Genomic DNA, 14,173 nt, shown 5'->3' on the forward strand with positions numbered 1-14,173 from the left:
TAAATGAGCAGCACAGATTTCTATGGTGTGCTCTGAGCTTGCAAGGATATACAGAAGAGATTATCCATAGAAGTCTTGTTCAAAGCTGTATACCTCAACCTAAACCTGTTTGGAATTTACAAATGATACATTCATTGTAGAAAAACAACAGAAAACCTGATATGTATAGTATTTCAGTCAGTTTAGTATCTGTAGAGCTATTAAAAGTTTAGCTTGATGTTACAAATTCACAATAGCCGAACAGCTATAGTTCCAGCAAATGCTAACATTCAGATTTCACAATAGTCCCCGATTAGATCATACTACATCACATGCACATACTTGGGGACAGCTAGAGCAACATTCCAAAAAGATGTCCTTTCAAATAACTACCCATATTTCTACTTTGTCTTGTTTAAAAGGCAAGTGCAGGTAATTTAAAGGGGTTTTCCCACAAACTAAAGTTAGGCCCTATCCATGGTATAGGGCCTAAGTTGCTGATTAGTGGGGGTCTTGGCGCCGAGACCCCCACAGATCGCGAGAACTAGGGGTCCGTCGGATCCCTCGTCGCTCCGTCAGACTAATGGAGCAGATGGCCGGGCATGTCCGTTTTGCTCCATTAATCTCTATGGAGCTGAGGGAAATTGCTGAGCGCCGCTCCATAGAGATTAATGGAGCAGAACGGTCATGCGTTTTGTGGGGCTCTCAGCATTGAGATCCCCACTGATCAGCAACTTAGGCCCTATCCTGTGAATACTCACGGTATGTAGTAGCCTTGCCTCCAAAGCCCACACCAGGAGTGTTAAAAGGTGTATAGGGATGAGTTACATTTGGGGAATCTACGGTCAGGATCTACCAAGTAAGTAGATTCCGGAGGGTAGATTTCCTTTAAAGAAAATTATTTCTAGACCTGACAATTTTAAGGCAATTTTAAAGAGATGAATAAAATGAAACTTATAACTAGTTATATATTTTGGATTAATGAAAACTATATATTTTAAAACTACAGGCGGTCCCCTACTTAAGAACACTCGACTTACATACAACCCCTAGTTACAAACGGACCAATGGATATTGGTAATTTATTGTACTTTAGTCCTAGGCTACAATAAACAACTGTAACAGTTATCAAATGTGTCTGTAATGAAGCTTTAGTGTTAATCTTGACTCTTATGACAACCCAACATTTTTAAAATCCAATTGTCACAGAGACCAAAAAAAGGTCTGGCTGGGATTACAATGATAAAATATACAGTTCCAACTTACATACAAATTCAACTTAAGAACAAACCTACAGACCCTATCTTGTATGTAACACTACCTGTATATATTTTGTTCATATTGTATTTTCAAATGTAACAATTTTTAATTTAACTCTTCGCACATAAAAATGGGGCAGAAGGGTTGTTTCTCATGAATCCATAGGGGGTGAGGGGAGCTTTATATAAAATAACCATAAGGGGGTTGTTTGGTATGATAAACTAGGGAATATGTTAGGGAACCAGAGACTATTTTAGTTACTGAATTTTTAATGCCGCCCACTGAGGCTCTGTAGCCCAAGGGCCCACTGAAACCTAGAGCTGCCCCTACTTACTGACGTAGGCTATATTCACACTGCCGTTGCCCGCCCGTACCGTACCGTAGCGGGCAACGGCAGTGTACTGGGAGAGGAGGAGGAGGTGAGCGCCCCTCTCCATAGGAATTAATGGCGCACGGCGCCGTACTACGGATAAAGATAGGACAGGTCCTATCTTTTTCCGGGTACGGAACGGTACGGTGCGCCCATTGCTGATTATGGGGGACGTATATCGGCCGTATATACGTCCCCCATACGTCAGTGTGAATATAGCCTTATAGGAATGTGTTCTAGGCATCTTCTGTGAACTGTGATACTGCAGGGAAGAACAGTTTGTATCAAATTGTTAATTGTGTTTCCATTGTTATCTGCCTTTGGTTTTATAATGGACTGTAATGATAAAGGAATACTTCATCTCTACAGAACTGAAGCTTTTTTCCTGTATGCATTTTCTATATAGACATGGCAAGGTGTGTGCTTTATATGAGCTGATGCTAGTTCATTTATCCCCAGGAAATAATTGATTAGATAGCGAAAGGGAAAAGGTATGCAAAGTCTGATCTGCGAGTATCTACTTCTCAAGCAGTACAATGGAGTAGACATTAAATCAATAGATCTCTCATTAACGCAGCCACTCATTCCACTTATAACCTTTTAAAATCTATTAGTGAAACATGAAGAAAAAAAACTAATTTATGCAATATCAGAAATATTGAATGATTATGAAAAAAGTGTTTGTGAGAACTAAATAGGAAGTGAGGCCTTAACAAATGCATATTACAATGTATTTTGTTTATTAGTTTATTTGCCTAGGTAACTCAAAACTGTATTTGTGCAAAATGACATAAATAATCATTTCCAAGCAAATTTCTTGGTCAAAGACCAGGTTTATTTAGCTTAAATTGAAGAAGAATCAAAGGAAATTTTGAATAACTCCTATTCACTTTCTAAATTTTAAAATTTAGCAATATAATTACACAATAGCATTCTTCATAATGTGAGCTAGGCAAGGATTTGTTATCGCCCTATTGCATTAACATATTTGTTTTTTCTTGAAGTCTGGACAAATTAAATTAACATTATTTAAATGCAGCTCCTCATTTGCATAAACATTGTGTAATTTAATTGAAATGCTAAGTTGCTCATAACGTACAGAGTGTTTCTGCTACACCTAGCCCATTGAGCAGCAAAATAATTAATGTGGCTCAGACAAATATGACAGCGTTTTTGGCACATTTAACGCATAAATGCAGATTAACCCTTGTTTATTGTGCTACATCTCTTAATCCTTGGAATTTATAGTTCACTACACTTACAGTAGTTTTTGCAGTCTTTATTCTATGTACAAAGAGCATTACCTGAGTTATATAGTTGGAGGGCCTCATACATGTATGAGTAGTGTCCACCCTTGACATATCAGAAATGGTTTAAAGCGGCTTACACAGCTCTAAGCAGAAGTATACTGTGAGCATTATTTTAGCACCAAGATAAATGTCAAGGGGCCAATACTCACTGCCAAGAGCTGCGTAAATGAACATCAGGATATTAGCTGTGAGCTCATAGTCAGACTCCATAGTCTCACCTTAAACAGGCTAGAATACAGATCCCTACAAGGTTAGAAATTTATCTGGAATGACTCTTACACTTTAAGCACTTTTTGGTTTCAAAAGATCAAATAAAGTTTTACCTTTACCATAAAACCTGTGAAGTCATCATAGTCACTTGTCCAAACAAGTCTGCAGAAGCACATTTTCACTGAAAGAGTAACTGTAATTTTTTTTTATTTTTCACAAATCAATAGCTCTTGGGATGTAAAACAACTTTGCCTATTATCTTTGTTACCTTATATGCAGTATTTTCTCGGCTATAGCCTTCAGAGTACCTCATTGCTGCAATGGCTGCCTCTACTGGGGAAGAGGTTATGTTTCAGTGAATGCTGCAGAGCTGGAAATGTGCACTGTTCTGCACATTTCCCTACCATTTTCCCTGTTCCCTATCAGACCCTCCATCCCAGTCTGCGATTCTACTGAAGTTTCTCCATCTGTCTCACTGCTTACTTCCCCACCTTGTCATCTGCAGTATCAGCTCTGTCCAGATAAGCTATTAACCCTTAGTACCCACACAGCACAGGCTATAGGCTGTGTTTAACTGGGTTACTTATAATTTCTTCCATTACATGTTCCCTGCTCATCCATGTGATGGAATCTCATCATATACATCCTGTATGTGCACTGTGCAGTGTTCACTGGATTTACTTGTCGGAAACTATATGGATTTAATGCTAAATTACTTTAAAGGACACCTGTCATCAGGTCTGTGTCACTTGTCCTGTCACTACTACCTGTTAGAGCAGCTCACAAGGATCCCATCCCAGCCTTTATCTAGTTATTTCATACATTATTCATTGTAAAATCACATATTTTTATCATGTAAATGAGTTTGGTCACATGGTCAGAGGCAGTGATGTCACCCCTGTTACCCCTCCCCTCTCCTCCCCCAGCTCATTACTATGTGTAATGTATAGTAAAGCATTGCTAGTGTGAGTGCTGCATCTGCTGACATGCTGCATCCTCCTAATATACAGGTGAGAGACACAGACATCAGCTACACATGTACCTGACATGTCCTGCTGTAACATGGCTGCCTGGAGCTGCTGTATCTCTCCTAAACACACACACACATGCACACACAGGCTGCAGGGGGCGTGGCCACCAGCACCAGGAAGCACATCATTATACAGCCTCACATCATTATTCAGGCTGTCAGTCATGCACTGGGGGGTGTGGCTGTGCCTCCCACTCATGAATAAGGTGGACAGCTTGAATATGCTAATGCTTCATTGGACATTTCACAGGTCATTTGCATACAGCTTTAGGACCTCATTGCTTAGGTTTACAGGCATGTAGAGGGACAATGAAGGGATAGAGGCAATGCTCTCTAATGGCAGTTCATGAAAATATATTTAGTTTAGGGGGGTTATTTTGCATGACGGGTTCTCTTTAAGAACACAAGGCATCCTGGGATATGTCGGCAAGCTAACTGGCCTCAGCCTGAGGGCATAGACTGACCACTTTATTTTCAGTGAGAAAGATTTTTGTCAAACACTTTCAAAACAGAAATTGCAATAACTTTGGAAAGAAAAGGGCGAGCAGCACAAAGTAGTAATCATTCTGTTTGTTTTCAAAGGGGGAATCACATATAATAATTTGGTAAAATCACTATAGCTTTACAGTTATGCTTTAATATAGGAATTCATATTTCATAAAGACTTAAGTTATTGCACATAATGGAACACAACTAAGGTTTACGTTTATTGGTTTGGCACAGAAAAGGAAGACTGGGTTCCTGCCTACTAGGATAACCAAGCTCCAATGCATTCAAACAAGAAAAGACATTTCCTTGAGCAATTATGAAGGATCTTTAGTAATAAGTGGGCAACAAACGCTGCATGTGAAGGAAATTGGGATTGCAGCTAAACTTCCAAAGGATGTGGGAGGGAAATATACAGAAACTCAGATTTATGGTTTGGGCTTTACAATGATAATTGTCAGAGCAACAATGATGGAGAATTCTGAGAAGAGGATGCAAAAGTAGTATAATGAAAGACAAGTGAAGGAATGCAAAGCAGAAAATCCATTTCATGTAATGAAAATGTATGTGTCAACTGTGTCTATCTACATGCCTTAAAGCACAACTGATTTAAAAAGCTTAATTTAATTTTTTTTCTTCTTTCACATTGTACTTTGGAACTAAAATAAACACCTATTGATCAATACCAACATTTAATATTAAATTGGTATAACCTTTAGTCAATGGTGTATATTTATCAAGAATTACATTTTACCAACCGGTGTAGACTGTGTTTGAGCCTTTTTGTATGCCAAATTGGTGTTGATAAATGCCCCCCAATAAATATCAAAATCACCAGCTTGGAGTCTCTTTCAAACAGAAGACATTAAAAGAAAATCTCTAAAAGCATAACTAGGAACCATTTCCTGATACAGAATGTGATAAATTAGTTCAATATGTTTACTTAGTGACATAATTCATGCTCTTCTAGTTGCATCTTAGCATATTTCCAATAGTAAAACATGTAACCTCTAACATAATACAATATTACAACAAGAGCATTAAACATTAATGGGATCAGTGTGGGAACATTGTATAAATAAGTAATGGAAGGTGCTTAATATGCAATTGATGAAAGGACCTGTAACTTTAAAGTGCACAGATGATCCATGGAAAAGGAAGGATATTTCATTTCCCTAGGAATTATTTATGCAGATGAAACCACTCAATTGCTTCCATACTAATGAGGTCATTAGGCTTCCTATAGATAATCCCATGCTGGTTTCATACATTATAGGCAGACAATTATTGTGTAGACTGAAGTTATCACACAGAGAGATCAGCACTCGCTTATCACTTTCATACATGCATTTAGTGTAACTGATAACAGAAGACGAATCATTAACATCTTGACAAATCTGTAGCATGATCTTATTACTTGTCTTGCATTGTATTGTATTTAATCTACACTGATAATTACCGTATATACTCGTGTATAACCCGAGTTTTTCAGCACAAAAAATGTGCTGAAAAACGTCCCCTCGGCTTATACACAAGTCTATTAAAAAAAAAAAAATTTCCCACTTTAAAAAAACAAAACTTATATACTCACCCTCGGCGCAGCTCCCCGACGTCCCCGATGTCAGCGCGTCCCGTCTTCTTTCTTCTCCGCGGCTCCTCTTCTTTCTTCTGTCATGGACGCGGCCATGTTTTCTTCGTGGCCGCGCATACTATGACGTCAGCAGCCCACAGAACTTCCGCCCACAGAACTGCCGCTCAATGGATGTTTTCTCTTTTTCGGACCATTCTCTGTAAACCCTAGAGATGGTTGTGCATGAAAATCCCAGTAGATCAGCAGTTTCTGAAATACTCAGACCAGCCCTTCTGGCACCAACAACCATGCCACGTTCAAGGGCACTCAAATCACCTTTCTTCACCATACTGATGCTCGGTTTGAACTGCAGGAGATTGTCTTGACCATGTCTACATGCCTAAATGCACTAAGTTGCCACCATGTGATTGTCTGATTAGAAATTAAGTGTTAACGAGCAGTTGGACAGGTGTACCTAATAAAGTGGCTGGTGAGTGTAAGTATAGGAGCAGTTTGGAACATGGTTTGGACTGTGTTGAATATCAGATTCAGAGTCAACAACTCAAAATTTTAAGTTAATGTTAAATTCATCCCATTGTCATGGCTCCAGGCACCCAGAACATTACCATCAACAAAATAACAATTGATACCTTTAACTGATCATCAACAACTTTGGTGACTTCTCCTGCCATTGATTCCAATGTTTCTTGAATTGGGGTTGGTAAACTATTAGCTCCAGCCCAAGCTGCTCCTCCAAGGTGATACAAATTTGGCAAAAGCTGCAAAACACATGACACATATATTGGGATCATAGAAATATCATCAGGGTGAATTTATTTTCAAAATCTAGAAATTATTTTTAAAAAGCGCAGTGCTAAGCATTAAACACCATGATTACATACTGTTTTGGAATTCTTCGCATCACGCATGACTCGCTCTGCTGACTTGACATCTTCTAGGACAAAATCAATGCCACAGTTTCTTAGAGAGTTTAAGTGGTCTTGAACTTTGACACATATACGGTCAATCATCTGTAAAGCATAAAGTCAAAACTTCTTCAATACAATCAGAGGAGATTTGTGGGCGTAAACAAAAGCACAGTCCAAAACCTAGTGTAAATGTGACAGCTAGTACATTTCATCACTTTTCCATCACTAGAGTTGTAGGACTACAATCACATGTATTCTTCTTAAAGCAGATAAACTACTTATGAGAACACCTGTCCCATGACAAGATGGCTTCTCAAAGGCAGTATAAAAAGGTAAATAATGAATAAAGCAGCATCTATCATCTGCATCGGAGGCTCTATTAACCCCATAGCGCAATAAGACGTACCTGTACGTTTTATTGCGCATGGGGGAGTATGAAGAGGGCTCACGGGCTCCCCCATCTTGGCTCCGATTGTCGCTCTTGGTGACGTCATCGGGGAGCAGCGATCTTTTGCCATGACAGCCTCGGGTCAAACCGGCAAAATTAAGAATTTTTTTGTACAGGAGGTTTTAATTTTTGTAAATGTATGAAAACATTATAAAACCTATACAAAATTTGGTATCCACATGATCTTATTGACCCAATGAATGAAGTAGACATGTCATTTAGGGCGCACAGTGAAAGATGTAAAATCCAAGCCCACAAGAAATGGCGCAAATGTGTTTTTTCATCATTTTCACTGCATTCAGATTTTTTTTCCCCGCTTCCCAGTATACAGCACATAATATTTAATACCACCACTATGATGCGGAATTTGTTACACAGAAAACAAGCCGTCACAAAGCTCTCTACATGGAAAAATAAAAAAGTTATAGATTTTTGAAGGTTGTGAGAGAAAAATAAAGACAAAAACGAAAAAGGGCCTTGTCCTTAAACCCTTTACGCCGAAGCCCTTTTTTGTTTTTACATTTTCATTTTTCACTCCCCACCTTCAAAAATCTATAACTTTTTTATTTTTCCATGTACAGGGCTGTGTGATGGCTTATTTTCTGCATAACAAATTACACTTCAAAATGGTGGGAGTTAATATTCCATGCCGTGTACAGGGAAGCAGGAAAAAAATTCCAAATGCAGTGAAATTGGTGAAAAAATGCATTTGTGCCCTATTCTTGTGGGCTTGGATTTTACAAATTTCACTGTACGCCCCAAATGACATGTATACTTTATTCTTTGGGTCAGTACAATTACGGGGATACCAAATTTGTATGGGTTTTATAATGTTTTCATACATTTAAAAAAATTAAAACCTCCTGTACAAAAATTTTTTGGGGGATTTTGCCGCCTAGGTCTGTAGGATCCTATGATATACTACATATACATATACTACAGTATGGCAGTATAAGGAGATTTTACTCTGCATACATTACAATGTGCTGATAGCACATTGTAATGCATGGGTTAACGTGAAGTAGCCTCGGGTCTTCGGAAGAGCCGAGGCTACCAAGGCGATGGGTGGCCGCTCCCTGATAACGTCACAGGGAGCGGCGATCACCAGCGGCGATCAGCGGGAAAACACCCGCGATCGCTGCTGGCACCGATCACAGGTGTTACCGGTAAGCCTTTGATGTAATACTGACTTAACACTACATCACATGTCGGTAAGGGGTTAAAAGCCTGTATCCCAGATTACACCGAAAAGTAATGGCCAGAACAGGCTTTCCAGCACTGGTGTGAACTTAGTCTAAAACAAAATGACGATTTACGTTTTGCGCCGAATTGCCCTGGGATTTTGGCACACGTGATTGGATTTTGCCACATTGGCGCCGGCTTTCATGTGACAGAAATGGGGGAGCATGGCCGTTGGACAACCCGATGGATTCGGAAAAAACGTGGAATTTAAAAAAGAATTTGTGTCACAAGATCAGCATTCACATACAGTGGGAAGAAGAAGGTGAACTCCAGCGGACCTTGGAGCAGCAGCGACACCTGCAGGATATCGGGTGCACGGACCCTAGTGAATCCCAGAAGACCCGAATGCTCGTCAGAGAACGCGCCGCGGGATCACGACTGGACCGGATAAGTTAATGTGCCCCAATAAGTTTTAAAAATAAACTTGAAGTCTAACAATAAATCTTAGTATAACCTGAACCTAATCCCCATGGACCAAGAATAAAATGTAAAATATTCATTTTATCTCCCATCACTCAGCATTATTTAATGTGTTTATAATAATTACATTTGTAACATTAAAATGTTATTAATTCAGGTATTATTGGTTTAGAAAAACAACTGTAAAATGTATTCTTTCAACAGTTAAAGGGGATGTCCACTTTCAGCAGATAATTGATATGGTTTGTGTAAGGAAAAGTTTTACAGTTTTCCAACATACTTTCTGTATCAATTCATCACAGTTTTCTAGATCTCTGCTTGCTGTCCTGCTACAGAAAGCTTTTATGTTTACGTCCTCCGGGTAGAAATCTGTCCATGGTCATGTGATGAACATGCAGGTGCACAATCCATTTTTATCACATGGCTCTGATTACTCTCTGTGATAATAACAGCTTATGCACCTGTATGTCCATGACCATGGACAGATTTCCATCCACTGGAAGTAAACATAGTAGCTTTCTATAGAAGTAGATTGGAAAATTGTACAACTTTAAATAACTCAAACAGTATCAATATTTTGCTTAAAAAGGACAACTACTTGAATATTGCCATCCTACATGTTGTGTCGTGCTGGTCACGATGCTCTGCTGCAGTCGGTAGGCTTGCTCTTGAAGGTACTTTCTTGTCTCATGATTCCTCAGCAAATAGTTTTCAATCTTTGAAAAATAAAAGACAGAATTGAAATGACATCAAAAGAACCTGTTATTACTATGGTAAACACAAAATGTGTCCCTGCAAGTAGATCACACAGCTCAGCCAAATAGCAATTCATTTCCAAGAGTCTGATTGCCAATGTAAAAAAGAGAGAATGGTTGCAATAAAAGAATGAGACTCAAACAGCATTTAATGGCTTCCACTGATCTCATTGTAGTGTACCAGAGCGCAATTCATGTGGCTGGGCCTAGGATGTGCCTAAAAGTGGTATTTTATATGTTTTTATGTAAACGGCGTTATTCCCTGTACCACTGTAATTTGTAGGCAGAGAATGACTTACATTGAAACTACACTGCACACACAAACTGGCAACAGTGACACCCGCAGTCTGTATTAGCAACGGATTTTGGTAGTGCAAGTACTTTTCAGGGTTTCCAAGAACCTGGTGGAAAGGTAGGCGAGACATGCTAATGAGGGCCACACCCATAAACCCTATCTGTAACAGGAGGGGAAGGAGTGGTAGTTCAGTTGGTATCTTTTTGGGCATACAGGTCTGGCTGTTTCCGACAATGGGAAAATGAAGATCAAGGGGTAAAATTGAAAGTGTGAGAGAATAAGTCAGTGAGATAAGTTAGGGAGTAAGACCGTGGAGCCATACACAGCTAACAGCACCACTCTCATCCGGAAGCTCGTTGCATCCCCTCAACCCAGAGCTCAGCGTTTAACGCACAGTGGAGAGAAGCCTAAACACCTACACTTTGCTACTACTACCATCACCATCCTCTCCTCTATCCCTCTTACTCTATTCCACACCCTGGCATGCTGCATCTTCATATATAAAGTTAAAAATATGCATGGCCAAAAACATCAAAGACAAGGCCATATATTCTAAACTTCCTTTATACAGTATGCATTATTAATCTACTTTTCATATTCACACTTGAAAGACAAATGAGCGGTTGGGCTGGCAGCGCCTGAGGGCGGTCAGTGGAGTGGATTACGATCAATTATGACTGACAACTAATCAATAAACTGGACATCTAAATCTAAGTGATATAGCATAAAGATTAAGGACAGTATTAGCCTTAGTTTCTAAGGGCAATCAAGTCTTTCAAAGAGTAAGATCATGTAAAGACATTTAAATACATTTTTAATCAATTATTAATGATTTATCTAACCATGGTTCTAGTAAAATATGGAGAAGTTTTACTTTAAAAACTATGGGTCCTAGGCCCTGACTATTGGCTAAACTAATAAGTTCTACTAATAAAAACTTCCTTAAGGAAATAGAGGTCTAAATATCACCAACTGTAGGTTGTTCTAGGATAGAACAGGATATTTACATTTATAAGCTTTTTACAAAAATAAAAACACTCACCTTCTGTAAGGCTTCCTCTGTTCTTTCTGGGTTAGTCTTCAGTGCTTGTGAAGCATCATTTATAGGTATAGGCATAAACCTCAATGTATAGTTCCTAAAAAACATCATGCATATTCAGTATTAACTGGAATAGGATCAGCATCTTGTGTATATACAGTCATCCACTATACAGAACTCAAACTAATTTCCCCTCTACATGCTGAACATTCATTCATTACAACAGTTAATTTGCATTGAAGCCTGTCCTGCAGTCTAAGCCAGAAATCAATTTGCAAAGAAATGTGACAGTGTTCGGGAATTACATATTCAGTGCCACCATCCCTCTTCATAAATCACATCCGAGGAAGACAATCCAGCAAGCTTCAGAGCGGCCAATAACTCAGGCAATTAAAAGAGATCAGAATAGTAGAAAGGACACAATGTAGGACATCTAAGAGACACAGTGTCTCACATTATTTATCCTTAAGTTGTGGAAAATCTCATTTATATTATGGAAACATAAAATCATTGTGATCACTTTCATGAAGTGGTTAGATAAAGAAAATATATAGCATAGATAAATCTATGTATGTATATGTAATCTGTGTGTAATAATCTATGTAACTATAAATCTATGTTTTATGTACGTGGATCAGATTATGCGATTTTTTTTTTTGTTTACATAGACATACATGAAAATATTTTTTCTAGACATCATATAATGTATCGCGTTTCATTAAACAAAGACACAACAGGCAATCAGCAGCCAACAAAGACGCTCTCAGACTAGATTCAAGGAGTGATATGCGAGTTTAAAACGTACAAAAGGCTGTGTATAACGGTTTTATAAATCTGCCATAAGGTATGACACCAGCCATCCAGACATATTTCTTCTTAGGTCACATTCTTCACAGGGTTATTACAGGGTACATGGCAAAAATAATACAGGAGGTGCAACCGCAGAGTGTTAGAATGAGATGCTGTGAGGGTAAAGTGGATGGCCGGTGTCCCTAGGCGAAGGGGAACCTCCCTATTGCACCTCTTGTGTCATTTTCCCCATGTACCTGATCATAACCCTCTGTTGAGTTGTACTTTTGATTGGTATCATATCGTGGTAAATGTCACTTTTTGATAATTCTGACAATGTTTTTATGAGGTTGGAGGTGAAAATGTATATTTTTTGGGTTTTTTTAAGGTGTTCTCTTTAGGGGTTCGTTAACAATTTTATTTTATGAACCTGACAATACAAAATATGTAGATTTTTTTGTATTTGTACATTTCTTTTTACAGTTTTATTTTGTCTAAGTGTGGCACTTGAACAAATGATAAAGCCCTATAAACACAGTCACTGTGTGGGAAGGGGTTAAACTATAAAAGATTTATCATTCAGCATTTAAACAGTTATAAATCTGTTAAAAAAAAGTTATAAAAGAGAGCACTTTGCTCAACCATTTCGTTTTTTGCCCTAGACTTTAAATAGAACAGCAGAATATATGCTCAATCAGCACTCCATTACATTCTCATCTCCTAATCATGGTCTTGTGGATTGGATTTCTAGAGATCATAGGGACTCTGTGGTTGGACGACAATCAGTTAGGTCGCATTTACTTTTCCAGTGGATGGGTGATAAAGGGATTAATCGTTTAGTTGTTTACTCCTTGCTCATCTCAATCTTCCCATGTTATAGTCATTATCTTGAGCTTCTCCAGTAACATCAATAGACTTTAGATAACATTTGTATTCTGTAATTTGCATTCTAAGTGATTTTTGAACTCGGCTTTCTTCTCACACAAGTAGATTTATCAAGGCAACACCGGGCACTGTATGAAGATGTTATTATGGCAACACTATTTTTAATGTTAGCCAAAGTGAACAAGCTAGAATCTTTTAAATCCGCACAAAGGGGAATAAAGCACAACACTAAACACACTGAACATGAATATTCTTTATCCTGATCAAATGCAATAAAAGTTAAACATTTTAATCAGCATATTCTTATTTCATATTCTTATTTCTATATGAACAGGGGGCCCTTGAATTCATTACTACATTTATGTAAAATATAGAATCTGTACATTTTGGAAATGGATGTCAATTAAATGCATTGCAATAATAATTGATTGATTGTATTGATTGGACCCATCAATCAGAAGCCTGTTAAGAAGAGGGAAAGCTTGTTTTGTGTAGCTACATCACACTAGTTAAGGTAAAGCTATGCACTTTGCCAGTGATTTTACTATTGGTAGAATGACGGTAAAACTGAATGGTATAATGTGACCAAATAAGTTGCAATATATTTATATTCTCCAACTTGGACAGACAATGTTTGGGAATTTTCCACACCTTGTACTAATTTCCAATATGTTGTTGCACTTCACCAGTTGGACGGTTTAAAAAAATCTTGTTTCACTAGATTGAAGCAGCCAGGCAACTGGACCAAATCAATTAAATCAGGGGTAGTAAGGCCTGGAAGACTGCTCTTTGAGTGGAAAATACATGAAAAATTCCCAAAAAAGGGTTTTGTCCGTGAAAGAAAGTTCTCAAATTTTAATCCCTTAGTGTTGTTTACACAATAAAGATTTTTTTTAACCCCTAACTTTACATTTTTACTCAGTTTTACTACTATTTTAGCTCCTATAACTCAGTAATGGTCATTGTAAAATACCAGTGAATGGGGACTCTCAGACTCTACATCTCTGTGCAGTGAGATGCTGTGTGCTGACAATATGCTTACATTATCAGGGTACGGGTTTATCTACACTTTCATTTAGCTTCTGAACATTCACTAGTATCTGACACAGAGAAAAAGAGATATGAGACAGATCAGAAATAATGAGATCCATGAGAT

At 38.2% G+C, this 14,173-nt stretch overlaps 1 protein-coding gene across 2 annotated transcripts in view; it reads right to left on the reverse strand.

Moving 5' to 3' along the window:
• CARMIL1 (capping protein regulator and myosin 1 linker 1) overlaps positions 1–14,173 on the reverse strand; it is a 186,504-nt gene that overhangs the window by 45,762 nt on the left and 126,569 nt on the right. For both annotated transcript variants that reach the window (XM_072152417.1, XM_072152416.1), the window contains exons 23-26: positions 11,347–11,440; positions 9,872–9,970; positions 7,118–7,246; positions 6,866–6,994 (exon numbers count right to left, since the gene is read on the reverse strand). In XM_072152417.1, the coding sequence (XP_072008518.1) occupies positions 6,866–6,994; positions 7,118–7,246; positions 9,872–9,970; positions 11,347–11,440 (451 nt within the window). The remainder of the gene's footprint in view (positions 1–6,865; positions 6,995–7,117; positions 7,247–9,871; positions 9,971–11,346; positions 11,441–14,173) is intronic.

This window comes from Engystomops pustulosus, chromosome 5 (genome assembly GCF_040894005.1).
Source record: "Engystomops pustulosus chromosome 5, aEngPut4.maternal, whole genome shotgun sequence".
In the NCBI taxonomy this organism is placed as follows: Eukaryota; Metazoa; Chordata; class Amphibia; order Anura; family Leptodactylidae; genus Engystomops; species Engystomops pustulosus.